Genomic DNA, 20,804 nt, shown 5'->3' on the forward strand with positions numbered 1-20,804 from the left:
ATGAACTTTTTCTTTTCCCACTGAAATATATTCATGCCTACACTTGTATCCAGCACACAGTAGATTATTTTCTAGTGCCTACAAGTTTTTAAAATATTTTGGTATATACACAAGGTAGAAATTCTTTTTTTTTTTTTTTTGTTCCACATGGATAGGTGGCTATACCTACCCTCTTTCCACTGAATTAAAATATACATCGGTCAATATACTAAATTCCAATATTTGGGGTTTTATTTTTGGACATTTTATCTGTTGAACTTAGCTATTCCAATGCCATTTTCATTCATTTAGAAACACAAGTTATACAGTATGATCAAATATCTGCTAAGACAAGTCCTACTGGCTTCACTTTTTCTTGACTATTCTGGGGCACCTGTCCTTCCATATAAGCTTTGAAGTTTTTATTTTTTTTTTTTCAACTTTAAAAACAATCTCTGGGGACTCAAAATGGAATCAAATTAAAAGTATGTATTCATCTGGGGAGAACTGGAATTTAATCATCTTACGCATTTCCATCTTTTCCATCTTAAGAACATGGTTATGTTTTTATATTTGTTCAATCTTTCTGATGTTCTTCAAAAATACTTTACAACTTTTTATAGACCTAGTACTTTCCTTGTTAAATCTGTTCCTTACATTTTACTGCCCCCCACTCAAAACACTTTTGAATACTGCTGTGAGAAGAGCATTACTCTCTACTTTCATCCTACTGGATATTACAATAGAGAAAAATATTCACACACTTATTCCATAACCAGTCACTTTAACAGTTTACCTTGTAACTCTAGGAGTTACTTTCCAGTATCTCTTGGGCTTAGTATATAAAAATGCCACTAGAAAAAACAGGTAAAATTTGTTTCCTTCCTTTTCCAATATTTATTACAATTATAATTCCAATTATTTGACATAATGCTTCCCAAATAATGATAAATAATGATGGTGGTACAGAAGGAATCCCTGTTTAGTTCCTAATTGAGACAGAAATATCTCTGGAGTATTTTCATTTACAATGGTGCACACTGGCTAACAGTCTTTACTACACTTAAATAACTGCCTTTGTTTTCTTTTTTTTTTTTTATTTTCTTTTGAGACTGAGTCTCATTCTGTTAACCAGGCTCAAGTACAGTGGCACAATCTTGGCTCATTGTAACCTCCACCTACCAGGCTCAAGCAGTTCACCTGCCTCACCCTCCCAAAGTGCTGGGATTACAGACATAACTGTCTTCTTATACCCATTTTACTTCAAATTCCCTTGAGAATAGCTTCAAATTTTATCTAATCTGCTATGATTATGACTTTTGTCCCTTTGATAGAATAAATTATGTTTGCAGATTTACTGGTAACAAATCATCATTACATGTCTGAAATAAACTCTAGTGTAGATAGTCTAGAATTCTTTTGATACAATGGCAGATTCAATTTGCTAATATTTTATTTTTACTTTTGAATTTATATTAGTGAGACTGATCTACTGTTTCCTTTATTAAACTGTTCTCTCTTGTCTTTATCTTCCCTTGTATAAAAATCTCTTATGATTCATAGGTTGTTTCTTCAGGTTTCCTCAGATAGGATAAACTAGTATCTCCTTTTCATTCTGACACGTGGAGGGTCCTTTGGCTGAGTACAAGGTTCCTGAGTTGCAGTTCTTTGTCAACTGTGTAGCGTCATTCCACTTTTTTCTACTTCTACCTTGTGTGGTAAGGAAGATTCCCTGGTGTTGCCCTGGTTCTTTTTCTTTGTATGCAACTTGGTCTTTCATGTGGAAGCTTAGAGGATTTTTACTCTTTCCTTGGAATTCAGGGATTTTACCAGACTCTGCGTAGGTGTTTGTGTGTTTCCCTCACTTCTCTCCTGGCTAGACAACTGTCAGCTGTTCTGATCTGCAGTCTCAAGTCTTTCTTCATTCCCATCTATTATTTAGTTATTGTTTGTCCACCTGTTTTTTTTTCTTTTCTCCTTTAGAACTTCTTGTAAGCCTCTAATTGTTTTCTTTTGATTTTATCTGTTAGTAGTTTCTTTCCATTTAATGACATAATTCTTCCCCTTGATTTTCTAGGCCAGTAATTTGGAACTTAATAGCACGTGTCCTCTTTTTCAAATAATCTAAACATTAAAACTTAAAATCATTTTTTCTCTAGTTCTAAAGAATTTGTTTTAATTCAATCTGTTTATGTGCCCTTATTATTTTGTTCAAGCGTATTTGTTCAATATTTTGTTCAATAATTCTATTTTCACTAGGTTTTGCCTGTTCCAGTGGTCTGTTTTCTCTCTGGTAACTAGGTCCCTTTTATATGCACTGTTATCTTCATTGGCCTAGTCATGACTCTTACCTTCTCTTAAGGCTGGACCCAAATGCTGGATAGCTTTAATGATGGCAAGATGAGGGTGCATGGAAGTCTCATTGCTGTGGTCAAGCAACATTTTCGCTAGCAAGTTGTCAGTCCCTCATCAAGACTATGAGAGGAATCTTCTCTACTGCTTAGTCTCTTCAGCTGCGAAGACTAATGCTCTCCCATGTACAGGGTTAAGGAAGGCTGCCACCTACTCACTCAACAACCCTTCTACCAACTAGTAGCTTGAAGTAGCAAAACATTGCTACTCTTGGGGGTAAGGGGAAGGGTCAATAATAGGAGGAATTGGACAGATCTCCATTATAGCTTTCTCCAAGAATCATGGAGATCTGACCATGCTCCTGACACTCTAGGAAAGAGCCAGCAGACCCTAAAGCCTTGCTTGCATCTTCCAGATCACTGCAGGTCTACTAATAACAAATAATTTCCCAAAACACTGTCAATTTATTATCTGTGATATGCCATCTAGATTCAACCCTCCCTCTCTGTTTCCAAGGCCATCATATAAGACTTCATCATCTCAAATTTAGGTTCCAAGTTTTTTCACTGGTCTCTCAGACTAAAGTTTAGCCTCTGCCACCCAGTCTGCATGAAATTTACTGAAAGGCCTCTTGATTATTATTGATCTTAATATAAAACCAGCAATAACGGGTATGAGTGCCAAAAGTAATATGTAAAATGACATGACTGGTAGTACTATTGCTCACTTAATAACATACAATTATTCTAAAGAAAAAAATTTTAAGTATGTTATTCTAACATGAACATTTATATAAGTGAAATTAAAGATTTAAATGGTGTTACTATATCAGATGAAAAATGCTGAATAAATTTTAACCAAAATTAAAATACAGGTAATGTGGTATATACAGAATTCTCATTGGGGAGTCACAATAGGTACTTTAAAAAGGCATACATACAGTCATCCTCCAAAATAGCTGAAACTGTGATGAGAAGCAGGCTATAATTATTAAGATGCTATGAAAAGAGAAAAAAAGAAAAAAAACTATGGTTTTATATATGAATCCCAAATTAAAAACATCAAAGGCTACATTTCCAAAGTTAAGGTACTGATGTGTGACTGAATTCTTTCTCTCTTGGATATCTTGATAGTAATCATCTGGGAAGAGTAGAATTAATGAAGGTTAATAATACTTCTGATAAACACTGGCTAGGCCAGAAAGTATAACAATAGCAAGAGTAACACATGATGTTCATTACTGAGGGTAACTGTGATGAGAGATAAGGATGTTATCTCCTATGCCACTTCACTACTCTTTCCCTTTCTCATTGTTTTTCTCAGCATGGGGGGCTGACATTACTAGAAGAAACAGTACTTCTACTTGGGCCTCCACTGAAGGGAAACAGATCAGCCATGGCACTCTAGAGACCTTGCACATGTGCAGAGAGGTTAAGGTCTCAATCACAGTACAAGCTGTCTTGGCAGAAGGCCACAGAATCATCCTGGAACATGGACAAGAGAGGCTTGTGAGAAGTTGCTATGTGGATGGACATTTTCCACTCACCTCCCTCTTGCCCCGGGATGCTTCTGTCAGGAGAGTTTCCCATCTCCTCTCAGGTTCTAATGAAACATTAGACCTTTCTTCCTCACCCTTGTACAGTACATTTGCAGACTAAGAACAGGCTTAGCTGCAGTATAGCAATGATTCCTCAGCAACATGGTGTCCCACCATCCAAGGGACAATCATTAGCCAGCCCCTTTTATTTTGGTGTCACTCTTTTCAAGAGTGAAACAAGGGACACAGAGAAATGGCACCTTGGACTACTCTTTTCTCTACCTAAGTAATTAATAAATGACTAAATTCAAAAAGTCTACTGGTTGTTTACCAGCCATATCTGTCAGGCCTTGCCTTGCCTAATGTTTCACATCCATCTCATGTCCATCTTCATTAGTGAGCAACAGGAAAGGGAGGAAGGAAGAAATGAAAAGATTCAAGGACAGTAAGAACCCAGAAGTCAGTACCTTAACAGTTCTATCCAATTTTCCAAGAAAAGAGTGAAGAAAATCTAGGCCCCTACTCTCTAATAATATCAGAAGGTACAGTGTAACCGAATAATACGTCTGATAACAGAAAAACTCAGTAAGGCAGGAAATCACCTTCTACTCACAAGGTCTAAGTCTGAACTCAAGTTTAAAAGATGATTATTATATGATTGATGTCTTCTTACCTCACATGCAATATGTATTTTCACATATAAAGACCTTCTAAGGATTAAAACACGTTTCCATCATGGGAAACAAATGAGATTTATGAAGCTACTTCTGAAAGAATGTGAACATGCACAAAAAACACATATATTTGGATCACTCTAGTAAGTAAGTATGGGACAGTATAACTGGCTGTACTATATCTCTCAAGACAGCAATGTAATTCCCACTATGCTGAAATATTTGTCTTATCTGTTCCCAATTCCTCTCATCCTGCTTCTTTCCCACTCTATATTTCTCTTACTTTAGTAACAATTTGAAAGGCTTTCTACACTTTTCCCCACCCACCTCTATTTACCACTTCCTTTAAGATACAATAAAAATTGGCCAGGCGCAGTGGCTCATACTTGTAATCCCAGCACTTTGGGAGGTCGTAGGGGGCAGATCACCTGAGGTTGGGAGTTCTAGACCAGCCTGACCAACAGGGAGAAACCCTGTCTCTACTGAAAATACAAAATTAGCCAGGCATGGTGGCGCATGCCCGTAATCCCAGCTACTTGGGATGCTGAGGCAGGATAATTGCTTGAACACGGGAGGCAGAGGTTAAAGATACGTAAAAATCCTTTTTTCTAACAAATCTTGACCATTCCTATAGCACAAAAGGAATAAAAACCACATAAACCAGTGGTCCAGTTCAGTACTTTTCAGACTTTCAAGTACGTATCTTTGTATCAAAAATCTTGCTAAAATGTGTATGGAAGAAAAATACATACTGATTTAGTTGGCATAAGGTGAGGCCCAAAAGCATGCATTTCTAATAATCTCCCAGATGATGTAATGCTGCTTGTCCACAGTTCAGATTTTGAATAGCAAGGATTTAGCTAATTTGATTTTACCCCATATTACTTTGGCTCTGCTATGTATAGTTTGATTCTGCTATCAAGCCTTTTATTTGTGTGTGTGTGCCTTAAAGCAGGGCACTCACTAACAGGTGGTCTTGAATGCTTGCTGAGCAAACTGACTGTATGTTTCCAGCAGGTATTTTCATATTTCAATATGAAGGAAAATAGTACAAAGACCCAGAATGTCAATCTTTATCTTGAAGTTAAAAGGCTGAACTACGTATTTGGAAAAGTAATTCCCCAGAATAAAGGAGTTTCAGAAAACTAAAAACATACCAGCATTTCTAGGGTTAGGTGGTCATAACCATAAATTAGCTAAGGTTCCTCTAAAATCTGCTACTTGAAGTATAGTCCACAGACCAATATTGGCAACACAAGAGAGTCTGTTAGGAAGGCAGACTCTCACGTCCCTTCCAAGCCAAATGAATCAAGAATCTGCACTTAAACTGTATTCCTAAGGAGATCTGTGTGAAACACTCAAGTTTAAGAAGTGTTGCCCTATCAGATTCAAATGAACTATTTGAATGAGACGATGCTGAAATTTAAAATGTCAGTTTTTCTTCATTTATTTATATGACAAAGAGCATCTTGGTGGGGGTAAAGCACTAGGAAATAGAAAGTTCTGAGTTGCCTAACGGCCCTGTCTCAAAATGGCCATTATCTACTTAAATCTTCTCTGGTAGCACCAAGAGTAATTTTGGAAAAGCATAGTAACTTTCTGAATAGCTTCAGATTACCAATCAACTTACTAAATAAACCAGCTTCTCCTAAACCTTTATAACCAGAAAATTACTTCAAGGCTGATAATGTGCATGCTAAGAAAAATGTCACCCCTTTCACTACTGTTCAAATTTGCTTTTTAAACCATCAGTCAGATTCTTCACATGGGCTTCAAGGTAGGAGCTAAGGACTTCAAGGACAGATGAATTACTGAAATTTTTTAAAATGTGCCAACATTCTCTTTTATATCTGCGGTTTTCATTAGATTTTTCAAAGGTTTCATTATCCAAAAGTGATTAATATGAAGGATGCCAAAGTTTACAAGTGTATTTTTTTACTACAGGATTTCTCAGCGCCTTTACTATACTTGTATGTGTTGTGAACTCCCAAGAAAGGGAGTTAGCAGTGTGCAATGCATTTCAAACTTCTGATTATAAGCCTAGAATACTTTGTTCTTAAACATCAATTTCTTTTTTTCCAGACAGAGTCTTGCTCTGTCACCCAGGCTGGGAATACAGTGGCATGATGTTGGCTCACTGCAACCTCTGCCTCCCAGGTTCAAGCGATTCTTGTGTCTCAGCCTCCTGAGTAGCTGGATTACAGGCACGCCCACCACACCTAATTTTTGTATTTTTAGTAGAGATGGGGTTTCACCATGTTGGCCAGGCTGGTCTCGAACTCCTCATCTAAGGTGATTCACTTGCCTCAGCTTCCCAAAGTGCTGGGATTACAGGCATGAGCCACTGCACCCGGCCTTAATCACCGAATATTATCTCCTTAAACTCAGAACAACCTTTCAAGGCCACAGCCCATCCTTTGCAAACATAAAAAGAATATCCTTCAGCTATAACACTGCAGATTTTAGCTAGTAAAACTATTTTTAACCTAGTATACTTTGGTAAATAATTCAAAAATCACAGAAAACATATTTTTGTAAGAGGTATGAAGCTAACACCATAAAGAAAACTTCAAAAATTTTTTTAAAAGAACTCTGATACTCAATGGCAAGATTGAGTAAAATATGAGTTTAGCTCCAGGAGGACTAAAGCCAGCCTGTTTTGAAACTGTTTTATCTATATGATATTCAAAAACTGCAATATATTTAGAAGCCCACTTTTCCTTAAACGCACCAATCAAGAATCCATCTAAAAGTCATGACCAAAGAGTTGGATGCAGGATCCAATACAATAGCAAAAGAGAAAAAAGAGTAAAATGTGGGCATTTGGGCAATTTTTCAAGAACTTACAAAATTGAAGCTTTAAGAAGCACCAAAAATAAATGCCAGGTTTTACAACATTAATCCAGAAAATTAAACCATATTTCAAATATTATTTTGTAAAAAAAAAAAAAAAATTACATATAAAGGTAACTAAAAATGACTGTTCAACTAAGTCTAGCACAGCACCTGCACATCTAGCCTTTCTGAAACTATATATATGTCAACATGTCAAAGTGAGATTACCAACATTTACACTGATCAACATTCAACAAATTTCAACACTTACTGATGTTTTTAACTCTGCTCTTCAGCTGAGTAGAATTCCTCTTCTTACTTTTTGACTTGGGAGTTTTATCTTTAGATGCCAGGCTGGCCTGTGCAGATGCTTTTTTTGTCTTGAATGTTTTAGTCACTGTTGTTGGATCTACTGGATCAGGCATACTGCTAAAGCTTTCCAATGATTCTTCATCAAATTGGCGTCTTCTTCCGTTTGTATCTACTTGATTTTTGCGGTTACTATTTGTAGATTTTTCTACAGACACTGCAAATCCAGTCTTGATAAACGGTTTCTCTACTTCACCTTCTTGGTCATATAACCATGGTGTCCTACTGCTTTCCACCTCCTCTTCAGGCAGTTTTTTATTCCTTACCAACGAAAACAAGTTTTTGTAAGTTAACAATTACAGATTTCTTCATTTACAAAAACTCCAAATATACTGAATTTATAGTCTACTCTTGAGCAGATTTAAGTGAATGAAACTGTCAACAGGCTATAGAAATGTTTTCACAAACATACACTTTAAATATGCAAATATCACATAAGCTAAGGTACTAAATTAGTTTTAATTCTGGACCCATCCCACTGAACCACTTTTACTGCCAAAGTTCCTTATCAAAGATCTAGCATTCGCAATGGAAAACAGTGGGAAAGAAAAATCAGGCTAGCTGCGGTGGCTCACGCCTGTAATCCCAGCACTTTGGAAGGCCGAGGCAGGAGGATTGCTTGAGCCCAGGAGTTCAAGACCAGCCTGGGCAAGACGGTGAGACACCGTTTCTACAAAAAATTTTAAAAATGAGCCAGGCACAGAGGCATGTGCCTCCAGTCCTAGACATTCAGGAGGCTGAGGCGGGAGGATCGCCTGAGCCCAGGAATTCAAGGAGGCAGCGAGCTATGATCATGCCAACTGCACTTCTGCCTGGGTAACCAAGTTAGACCCTGTCTCTAGAAAAAAAACAACAAAAAGAAAAATCAAAGGAAGATGGGACATAAAAGAACAAAAAGTTGGAAGAATGGCTCAGAAAGAGCTATAGCAGAGGGCTTGGGAACATACATGGATTTGTGTTCACCTAAAGCAGTTCAAGTAGAATAAGAATTTGGTGAAAACAATTGGTCACTCAACTAGTAATTTATTTCTCCACTCCTTAAGTCCATAGTTCTATTAGTCTACTGTCATTTTGCAAATTTTATCTGCTGAACACTAGCATCCCTTAATATTTAATAGGTACTCATTGGTCATCTAGGCTGGGGAGAAAACACGTAAAACAAAGTTAAACAGGTCTGTAAAATACCTCAGAACTTTTAATATGCCAATATGCTTTATAAATCTCTTAAGAGTGCTAGTGAGCAAGAAGTCCAAAACTTTATCACAGAACCTAGCGTGAACACCACCACTGCTCCTAAGAATAGTCTGAGAGACAGTGACCTACAGGATTTAACTCAAGACAAGGGTTAGAAACCTATAACTTACAGGCCAAATTCAGCCTGCTGCCTGTTTCCACATGGCCTCTGAGAGCTAAAAATGGCTTTTATATTCTTAAATAGTTGGAAGAAAAAAATTAAAATAAAAAAGTTTGTGACAAATGAAAATTACATGAAATTAAAATTTCAGTGCCCATAAATAAAGGGTTATTGGAGAACACAGCCATACTCATGTTTACATATTGTCTATGGTTGCTATTGTGCAAAACTGTCACAGATGAATGGCTATGATAAACACCATATGGCCAGCAAGGCCTAAAATACTAACTAGTCTTTTATAGGAAAAGTTTTCTGACCCCTGAGTAAGACTACAGGATTTTATCTGACTTCTTATCTCTAATCATTTAATTCCATGAAATTACAATAGTTGAGATTTTGGGAAAGGAGGCCTAATCTGAAGTAGGCCAAATATCTAAAATATTAGCCATTCAGATCCATCCTAAATAAGACGTAAGTAACTAATTTAAAACCAGAGTAATTTTTACTATCAATTATATTAAAAACATGGAAAATAATGAAGTAGGGACATTTTGGTAGGAAGGTCTATTCACTGAAGCTTTGAATAAATGTTTACTGCTTGTGATGGATATTCATTCAACAATCATTTCTGAATAGCAACTGTGAGCTAACACTGTGTTAGGCTTCTGACAATAGAATACCTTTATAGAGAAACATGAGATTTAACAGGAAAAAATAGAATAACTAAAAAAAGGAGTCAACAAAGTAAGGGATGTTAATCACAGGATTCCTAGTGGTGAATATAAAGTTGGAATTCTCAGAGTTTTTGGTTAATCAAGTAAAAAAAAAAAAATCCCAGTTAATGATTAGGTAATTAAACAGTATCAAAATGCTAATAGAAGAGCCTGAGACATTCCTAATCACACAGCTAAAGACAACTATAATGTGAATTATATATATTTTTACGGAGTAGGAAAGACAATCAGAGAGATACATCTGAGAGATTTTCAACCGAGCCAATCTTTCACATTGAGTCAAAAATTGTGTTTCAGAAGATTATAGCATTAAAAAATAATAAATGTAAGAAACAAAGAGGAAAAAGAAATCCTAACTATGATTAATACCATGCATCCTCAAAACTTATGAGGCAAAAGTTGTTTTTATAATCTAATAATACTCAACATTATATTTGAATAGGCTTTAGGAAGTGATTCTAATCAAGAGCTAGGAATCAAAAACAGGGATCATCACTTAACTATCTTCTAGCGGTTAATATTAGTTTCCAACCCTAAGTCAGTGAACAGCAAACTGGTTTAACCTTAGACAGGTATCAAATCAGAGACTAAAGAAATCCTATGAGTTATGCCACATCCTTCCAAACTGAACTTTTCGTATACCAGGGTTACCAGGAAGTATCTGGCATCTTACCTACTGATATGTCAAAGTTTCATGTTTCCAACATCATCAAGCCAAATCATCACAAATGTGCTCCCTAGTTGCGTTTTCAAGTTACATATAATTAGATGTAATCACAAAAGTGAATGTTTAAGCAATGAAAGACTATGTTTACAATCAGGTACCTTGGTTTCTCTGCTCCAATAGAGGAACTGCTTTCAAAAGGTTTTGGAAAAGCCATATATTCTGTTTTTCCTGAAGAATTCTGGACTAAGGGTTGCTGCTGTTCACTGGGTGTAGAGATATTCTGAGAAAAATCTCCGAAATTAGAAGGAAATAAAGGGCTGAAATTCATACCTAATCAGTAAAATCAATGGGTAAGAGAAAAATAAAGAAATGTCTTTAGCTTTAAAATAAAATTAAGACAGTTTTAATTAAATATGCCATTCAAATCCACCAAAACAAAAAATTGTTAATTAAAAAAAAAAAAGCTAATATTTATCTAATCACTGTTTACAGCTCAGGCCACTATGTTTTAGGCATTGGTCAAAGACAACAAATAATCCCCAGTCCCTTAAGAGCTAAAAGTTAGAAATAATAGTACCTGACATTTATCAATTACTGGGTGACACACACTACTGTAGACACTTTACATGTTATTTGCTTTAATACTTAAAACGTTGTAAAATAGATACTGCACTCATTTTACCATTGAGAAACTAGGGTTAGAGATCAAATGTCTAATAAATGAAAAATATGGTTAGATCTCGGGTCTGTATTACTGCTATGCTTACGTTGTTTCTACTCTATTTTTATTGGGAAAGTAGAATATAATTAAATACTTACCAAATACTGTCATGAATCAGAAGTATTTGCAAGAGGCTACTAACAACGTGGGGGGGAAAGAGACTGGGAAGGTTTCACAAAAATTGTACTATTTACAAACAATGAAGAGCCTTTATATACAGTTGGTGTGGGTATGAAGTATATTTTAGTAAAAAGGAAGAGCATTTGCAATTTCTTATTACTTAAAAGTCTACTCATGTGATGTTTGCTGCCAATACCAACTGACACTCAAGAACTAAAAAGCCTGTTAAATTTTTTATGCCACACAGTCTTGAAAATCTCATTAAGAAAAAAACACTGTGGTATACATACATATACACACACACATATATACACACACATATATATACATCTATATATATACACATTGCTAGGCATAACACTATAATATACATATATAAGAAGTATTGAGTACATATATATTGTGATATATACACACATACACACACACACACACACACATATATATTCACAAAGCCCTCTCAACCTTTTTTCTCCTCCTGTATTCCCTGTCAACACCTTTAACTTCTCCTCATGATTCACCTCATATAATCGGTCACTTAACTTATTCACTCTATCACTAAAATGTCTTTCAGTCACTCCTTTTTCTTGATCCCTACTGACAAGGCCTAAGGCCAGGCTATCATTCTTTCTATATTATTATGACAGTCTTCCGTTCACCAGCTGTATCTTCCACTCCTTTCCTCCAACTTCTGAACACTTTCACCAGTATAATCTTTCAAAAATATAAATTTCATGTTATCCCTTGCTCAGAGTCCTTCAATGGCACCCTCATCTGCAATATAAAACCTAAGCTTCTTTACACATCATAAAATGTCTCTGCCACTCTTCAACCACATCAATTACTCTTCCCCTAAATACTAGCCACGCTTAAATACCTCTAAATTCCCTGAGTGATGTATTATTTCATTGCTTTATAACTCTAAGTGGTTCTATTTATTAAAAAGCCCTTTCATTTCTAATCTCTCTGGAAATAAATTCTATTCATTCTTTAGTTTAAATATCACTTTTTGGGGGGGGTACTGATTTGCTGACACTCCCCAGCATTTGCACCACTGTTATGGCACCCGTGGCACTGTACTGTAAGCATTCATTAATAGCATCCTCACTAGACCCTGAATTCCTTGAAGGATCAGTTACTCATCTTTAGATCCCAGTAACTCACATCATGTCTGGTACGTAATGAGTACACAAAAAAAAAAAATCCAAAGAAAAGCTTAAGCTAAAGGTGCTCTCCTTTAGTCTATTACTATCTACCTAACAAGACATGGTACTCCTCTAGAAGAGCACTCTTACTCATCTTTACTCTCCCAGAGTTTTACATAGTGCCTAGTATACAGCAGCCAATGAACAGGTTAATTCTCTTTCCTCTTAATAAATAGTTGAAGCAATCATTCCTAAGTAGTTTACTTAATTTCATTAGAAACCATATTATTAAAGTTTGGTTTAAAAGAAACAAAGTAGGCTGGGCGCAGTGGCTCATGCCTGTAATCCCAGCACCGTGGGAGGCCAAGGCAGGCAGATCACCTGAGGTCGGGAGTTTGAGACCAGCCTGACCAACACAGAGAAACCCCGTCTCAACTAAAAATACAAAATTAGCCAGGCGTGGTGGCACATGCCTGTAATCCCAGCTACTTGGGAGGCTGAGGCAGGAGAATCCCTTGAACCTGGGAGGGAGAGGTTGCCGTGAGCCAAGATCACGTCATTGTACTCCAGCCTGGGCAAGAAGAATGAAACTCCGCCTCAAAAAAAAAAAAAAAATATATACACACACACACACACACACACACATATATATGTACATATATAGAAGAGTTTGCAACTTTCTTTGCAAACATTCCCTACCCCATTCCAAAAGAAAATGTTAAAACATCTATGCAAGAGACAAATTATGTTCTCAAATACTGCTTTTATTTATTTTCTCTTCAGGTTAAGTCACCTACCTGGTGCAAATGATGAAAAGTTAGTAAATCCAGGTATACTGAAGAGATTTACAGGCTGTGTTGGAAAGCTGAAAGGACAAAATAGACTGGGAGAAGGAGGGTGCGATGCACTACTGCCTCTTTCCTTGCTTCCAGGTTTTTCTGGATGCTGATTTTGTTGGCGCATAAGCTCATTTAACATTTGTTTCAACCTACAAAAATTTAAGTCAGTAATCTAAAAATTAGTTATATTACCATATATAAAGTACATTCAGGAAGAATACATGTAAAAAATGATTCAAAAGCATGCAGACAAACTGCTCTGATACTATAATAATATGTGCTTGGTCTATAGGCTTAATTCAATAACCTTCCCTCTGGAACAAGAAATGAACTTAGTACTTCTGTCCGACAGTCAGTAAAACTCGAAGAAACTCACTTTTTTGTTTCTTTATAGCTTCACTGTGGTACAATTTACACACCATAAAATTTGCCAAAATGTAAGTGTAAAATTTAGTAACATAAATTTATAAAAACAGAAATCCATGGTATTAAAAGGAAATATAAGGCAAATCACCACTCATAAAATTCTCAAGGGACGGAGAACGTCCAAATATGCAATTTGGTCTTGCTCTTCTCTCCCAGAAGCTAATTGTAAAACCTTTGCTCAATGTTAGCTCTTATACAGTCGCAATACTTCTAAGAAACGGATTACCTCTGAACATTATTCTGTTGCCATGTTAGCTGAGTATAGCACTGGTTCAACTGGTGCATTATGAAGTGTACTTGAGGAGATGCAACATTGCTGGGCATAACACTGTAAGGACCCGTGAGAAGAGTTTGTAGCAGACAAGATAGAGTCTATTGAAAGAAAATGTTTGTTAATAGTTACTGATGACTTGAGAAAAATTTGTATTGCTTCAAAAGTTATAAAAATAGAAGAAAAATATACTTTCACAGCAAATTTTACCTGCTGGTCTTGCATCAAAGTCTGACAAATATTGACACTAAAATCAAGCTGTTTCTTCAGCTGATTGATTTGTTCTTGCCATTGTTCTTTCTCTTCTACATAAGACAGCTCTGACACCCAACGAAGGTTTTCTTGCCGTTGCATGCTGATATTCTGTTGCCTTGTCTTGGCTAAAGGACGGTAATTTTCATCTGCTGAAAAAGGGCAATTGTTCTTCCACCTAACAAAAGATTGAAAGCATTAAGTCATCACATATAATAATTTGGTTTTAAAAATACATCAATAAACTCTGATATTCTGGCCTATGGGCCAATATTCTCTTTCAAATTCAAAGAATATATAAAGTATTAAAAAATATAGAGGGGGGAGAAAGTCCAGATCTTTAGCTTTGTACAATTATCAGTTTTCATTAGTTTCCAGTCTTTTTCATTAATGTTTTTACACAGAAGTGTCCATATAATTAAGTATTCTGCAAAATAAAAATATTCATTATGTCACAAGTACTTTTCCATTCTTCATGCTTTCAGTTCGATCCATAGCATTTCATCAAGTGGACTACTGTATCTACTTCAGCATCTTTAATTCACGAAAAAATTTTCAGTTATCATTATTAGTAACAATGTAATAATATCTTTGTTGACAGACCCTTTTCACTATCTACAATTTGTTATTTTTGGTTAATTCTCAACAACACAAGTGAAGACTGATCCAGTTTACCTGCATCTATTGGAACAACATTCTTGTAGTATAATAAAGTATCTATCTGTTCTTTGTGCCTGGTTCCTAGCACAGAGTTCGTAAAACCCTTGGAATCTCCCAAGTGACAGTGTCTTCTGTTATCCATAACAAGCCCCTTTCAACCAGATCTGAATTTTTGCTAATGAGACCAATCACCAACAGTCAACAATTCTATCAATTGTGCCTAAGCAATGAAATCTCCTAAAAAACCCTAAACAGAGTTCAGCCAGCTTCTGGGTCAATGAACACATCCAAGTGCTGTGGAGGGTGGGACACAGAGGAAAGCATGGAAGCTCTGCACACCTGCCCAAAACATACATTGTCCTAATGCACCTCTTCCATTTGGATGTTCAGAATCCTTTATAAGAAATGAGAAAACATAAGTATTTTCCTGTATTTCGTGAGTTGTTCTAGCAAATAAACCTGAAGGGGGTTGTAGGAACTCCCAAATTTCTAACCACGTTGGACAGAAGTGTGGGTAACGTGGGGACCAAGTACTTGAAATTGAAGTCTGAAGTGAGGGCAGTCTTACCGAACTGAGCCCCTTAACTTGTGGAGTCTGCACTAACTGAATAGTTAGTGTAAAAACTGAATTGAATTGTACGACATTCAGTTGGCTTGGAGAATTGCAGAAGTGCTTGCTGTCAGTCAAAAAGACCTGGACCTCTGAAATTAAGCACAAAATTAAAATACTGAAACTAACCTATTTTTAGTTTCCTTTCCACTGTAGGAGTTATGATTCACACTGTTAGAAGGATACACAGAAAAGTTATCATTGGAACTGGCATCTTGCTCTTCTTCCTCCTCTTCATCTGTCCGAACAATTCCTTCAGAAAGGTAACCGTCTTCATCTCCTTCTTCATCTAGTGCACACTGGGTAGACCCTCCCCAAGTTGCCATTGTTCTAGTGATTAAGAGACATAAAACAGATGTCATTCTGGAGATAAGCTAAATACTCTTCCACCTACTATGTGCCAAACATTGTTTCAAACGTAAATATACATGTCTGCATATAAAATTTCATTTAATCACAGGAACTATGCTATGGGTGGCACTCTCCCTATTGCTGTTAAATAGAATATGTTTAGTTTGCCTTTCTGAAAACAATTCTTCAAACAAATTTAAATAATCATCATATCCCCGGGACTATTTCTCAAAAGTTAAACTGCCCTTAACTTTTCCCTGAGGGAGTTTTCAAGATCAGTGCCGTTCAGCAGATCTTTCAATAATTATGGCAATAATCTGTATCTATGCTATCCAGTACAGCAGATGCTAGGTACACATGGCTACTGAGCACTTAAAATGTAGCTAATATGACTGAGAAAATAAATTTTTAATTTCATTTGATTTAAATTTAAATAACTACGTATATCTAGTGGCTGCCATACTGGACAGCAGAACTCCAGACCAATGATTCTGAAACCAGATGCTCATCAAAACTATCTGAAGAACTCTGCAGAGGAACAGAGGTGTAGTACCCAGAACAGAATAAAATATTGAAGATACAGTCTGATCAGTAAAATGCATATTGGGACTCCAAGAATAGAAGTAGTTCATCTGAGAAGAGAGTAGGGCTTGGGTGCAAAATTCCAGAAATTCCAGAAATGCCGTCTGAGAATATCAAAAGGGAAGGTCATGAACACATCTAAATTTCAGTAATTTAGGTATGGGTATTACCATATAGCTAAATAATTCACTGATCTTACAGACGACCAACTCTTAGAAATATTCTAAATATGGACATTTTAAACTGAAATCCTAAAAACTAAATTATTATTATAATATAAAAACTAAATTATTATTATAATAAAATGATCCTTAAGAATGTTACAAACAGCAGATACTGAATTTAAGCAAAAAACTGTTTATTTCTGGCTCGACAGAAAAGCACCACAAAATATCAAGTGTTTTCTTTTTATAAACTTAAGAAAATACGGCTTATACACACAAGAAAATCTCTATCACCATTTGATCAAGTGCCATAGTAATTTTAAGACAAAAGAGAAAGCTGATGCTACAAGAAGACATAACAGAAAGTGGATGGATTCAGTTAACTTGGGTCACAAAGGTGGTAGTTAAATAGTAGCCTCACTGAAATAGATTTGTGCTGTGGTGTAGAGGAGAAATGTGGCTGCCTAGCCTACAGGTCAATCTTCGGCAGGTGACGTTTTTAGAAAAGTGATTTATGCAGCTCTCTTACTTTTCTGTTCTACTTTGCTGAGGAGTACATAGATTCTCAGATCCATCACTTCTCAATGACACAGCCACCGGAGATGCAGTTTCAGCTAGACCTTGCCTCCTCTGATGTTCAGCCATCAGAGCTTCAAGCTGCTTTCTTCTCTGTCGCAGCTCTTCCCTCAACATTTCATGTCTTCTCATTTCTGACCACAACTATTTTTTTTAAGAAACCAGAGTTAAGTAAATACTTGGATTTGCTGTAACTTAAAAGAGTAAAAGACTAATAATATTGTCAGTATTTACTTTCTATTCTCATTCTCTCCTTTTCACACAAAGATGTCCATGAAGGTTAAAATAATAATTTAGTTATGAATACGAAAAAATTAGGCAATCTTTTTTTTTTTTTTTTTGAGACAGAGTCTCACTCTGTCACCTGGGCTAGAGTGCAGTGGAGTGATCTCGGCTCACTGCAACCTCTGCCTCTCAGATTCAAGTGACTCTCCTGCCTCAACAGGTGCCCACCACTACGCCCAGCTCATTTTTTTGTATTTTTTAGTAGAGACAGGGTATCACCATGTTGGCCAGGCTCGTCTTGAATTCCTGACCTCATGATCTGCCCACCTCGGCCTCCCAAAGTGCTAGGATTATAGGTGTGAGCTACCACACCTGGCCTATTAATTCTTAATAGAAACAAGTAGAATGCAAATATACTTTAGAAATTATTTAGGAAAAATAATATTTTCTACAAATTACATATAAATAAAATGTCAAAGGACAGGTCTAACTGAAATGATTACTATTTGTTGCAACTACCCCTGTATATATTTCTGCCAAATATTTATTAATAAAGAACACAAATATTTTTAAAAGACAATTACTTTTTAGAAGTTATTAAAAACTTGTTTTTCAATTCAAGTTTAAAAATCAAAATGTTTTGTCTTTTTTATATTCTTATAATCTACAATCACATTTTTGTGTCTACTAAAAAAGGCACAAAACAGACTACCATTTACAAACATGTTTCAAGGATATTCAGTTTCCTTTCTTAAGATGTGCCTTACTGAAGAACAAAAAAAAAGAGGAAAAAAAAAGACTAACTCAGGAACAACAGAGTACAATTTACAATACCTCATTATCTACTATTGAAGAATCTTCAGGCTCTAAAACAGATTTGCTTGTACTGGTCTCGTGTTGATTAACAGTTGGGGTGGAAGTAACAGCTGGCATATATTTTTTGGTGGGACAATTACCCGCACTAGCAGCTGACAGCTAAAAAGGAATTCACAAAAAAAGTTACAAGGAATTAAAGCAATTATATTAATTTAATAAAAGCAGGTACTTTAAATATGGCACTAGGGCTCCAGTGCCATATTTAATCTGCTATCAGACCCCAATTACCATCATTATCCAGATAACTTGAAATAAGAAAACAAAGATGAAAACACAAACTGAGGCTGACAAACACAAGCCCTCAGGAACAACAGAAACAATAGGGATAAAACATAATGGAAAATTTTGTATACTCAACCCAACTTTGCAGCTTATTTCTCTAGACATTATTTAGATTGGAGACAAGGAGAGAAAAAGGATTAAAGTAGGAAAGGCAAGGGTTTAGAAAATAAACACATTTGATGTGTTTTCCCTTCTTTGAAAACACAACCTAACTGAAGATAAAGCTACCCAATAAACTGTGGGAAAACATCAGAAGGAATTATTATCCCCTTCCCATATTATTAACTGATTATTTGATATCATCAAAGATATCTTATTTCTTTTGTTTTGTTTTTTTTTTGTTTGTTTGTTTCTTTTTGAGACTGAGTCTTGCTCTGTCGCCCAGGCTGGAGTACAGTGGCGAGATCTTGGCTCACTGCAAGCTCTGCTTCCCGGGTTCAGGCCATTCTCCTGCCTCAGCCTCCCAAGTAGCTGGGACTACAGGCACCCGCCACGACGTCTGGCTAATTTTTTTTGTATCTTACAGAAATACAGAAATATTCTCTTATACAGAAAATAAGAGGCCGGGCACAGTGGCTCACACCTGTAATCCCAGCACTCTGGGAGGCTGAGGTGGGCAGATCATGAGGTCAGGAGATCAAGACCTTCCTGGCTAACACAGTGAAACCCCGACTCTACAAAAAATACAAATAATTAGCCAGGTGTGGTGGTGGGTGCCTGTAGTCCCAGCTACTCAGGAGGCTGAGGCAGGAGAATGACGCAAACCTGGGAGGCAGAGCTTGCAGGGAGCTGAGATTGCACCACTGCACTCCAGCCTGGGCAACAGAGCGAGACTCCGTATCAAAAAAAAGAAAGAAAAAAAGAGTACTTTCAGTTGACATCAGGTTTTAAACATCTTTTTTCAGACAAGTAGAAATAAATTTCATAATTACCTGTAAGTCAGGGCATGCCATTTGCAATGCTTGAATTTTCTCCTGAATGTCAATCAGTTTCTTTCTTTCTTCCTGCAACTGTTTTAGCTCTCTCTGTTGCTGCTGTAGTTTAGCCTCATAAAACTTCTCTCTACAATTAAATTGACATTATATTTATGGACTCCAATAAAATCTGATGAAGCATTAGGCACAATGTAACACAGTACCTAGCTGAGTACCTTCTCCAAAACAGGTACTAAATTTTTATTATATTAAATGAAGGCCAAAAGCTTAACATACCTCGTCTTTTTATTTACTCCAGTATCTTTCTGTGTTTTATTGGCATTTCCTCTAGGGTTATTTGAATTTTGCTTGGTGTCTTCTTCTGCTGGGTAGAAGTCATCCAAATTTGATGTATTGGCAGAGATAACTTCTTGAGCTGCATCATCATCCTGAAAGAGCATCTTTACATTAAAACAATCTTGATACCTAAAGACATTATCCAATTCACACCTTAGTAAATACCACTGGTCTGTAAAATTTACATTAAAAGATTAAAGCAGTAAAGAAAGCATGTTTGTATACATGTTTACACGTGTTCAATATACATTTGCTTAGACACGTTTGTATTTGCATACATGTTTATCTCACCTCAACAACTCTTCTTATAATTGAGAAATTTGGAAAAGGCCAATTCCAGTAATGGTTAAACAAGCTACAGTATATCAATAAAGTAAAATGTAAACAATGTGTGGAGAAATGAACTCTCATATAAAATACAAAAAATATAAAAAATGTAAAATATTTTAAAAAATATTTAAAATTTTAAAATATAAAAAATACAAATAGAAAAATATAAACACATACCAAAAATTCTGTACATATAGAAATATAAATACACATGGAAATACATAAAATTGCTCTCTAGAAAAATAATTGTTCTAGAGACCAATTAAGTTGTGTCCTTTAAAATGTACACAAACTCCTGACAGAGTAGTTCCACTTCCCCAAATCTTTCTTAAAAAACACAAATGCACAGAAGCTTGTGCAAGTATGTTCTTTGGTGCATTGTTTTTAAATAGTGAAAGACAGAAAACAAGTATATATTAACTAGACGCTATTACACATTAACTAAATTAAGGTTCTTCAATATACAGAAACTATACTGCAACTAAAAATAACTACATGTATTGTGTATATATATGCAGTATTAACATTTTATAATTATTATATCTGTGTTTCTTAATTACTTATAATTATATAGAACTATATATACTGACATGAAAGTTCTG

General features: G+C 35.9%; 1 protein-coding gene across 1 annotated transcript in view; it reads right to left on the minus strand.

The window, feature by feature from the left end:
* The window catches only part of PCM1 (pericentriolar material 1), a 107,326-nt gene that overhangs the window by 51,849 nt on the left and 34,673 nt on the right, over window positions 1-20,804 (minus strand). Inside the window, exons 14-23 of the mRNA XM_011934867.1 lie at window positions 19,813-19,964; window positions 19,534-19,663; window positions 18,278-18,418; window positions 17,172-17,362; window positions 15,675-15,875; window positions 14,234-14,453; window positions 13,979-14,124; window positions 13,285-13,475; window positions 10,660-10,831; window positions 7,649-8,007 (exon numbers count right to left, since the gene is read on the minus strand). Coding sequence (XP_011790257.1) covers window positions 7,649-8,007; window positions 10,660-10,831; window positions 13,285-13,475; window positions 13,979-14,124; window positions 14,234-14,453; window positions 15,675-15,875; window positions 17,172-17,362; window positions 18,278-18,418; window positions 19,534-19,663; window positions 19,813-19,964 — 1,903 coding nt within the window. The remainder of the gene's footprint in view (window positions 1-7,648; window positions 8,008-10,659; window positions 10,832-13,284; window positions 13,476-13,978; window positions 14,125-14,233; window positions 14,454-15,674; window positions 15,876-17,171; window positions 17,363-18,277; window positions 18,419-19,533; window positions 19,664-19,812; window positions 19,965-20,804) is intronic.

This window comes from Colobus angolensis, unplaced genomic scaffold (assembly GCF_000951035.1).
Source record: "Colobus angolensis palliatus isolate OR3802 unplaced genomic scaffold, Cang.pa_1.0 Scaffold14, whole genome shotgun sequence".
Lineage (NCBI taxonomy): Eukaryota > Metazoa > Chordata > Mammalia > Primates > Cercopithecidae > Colobus > Colobus angolensis.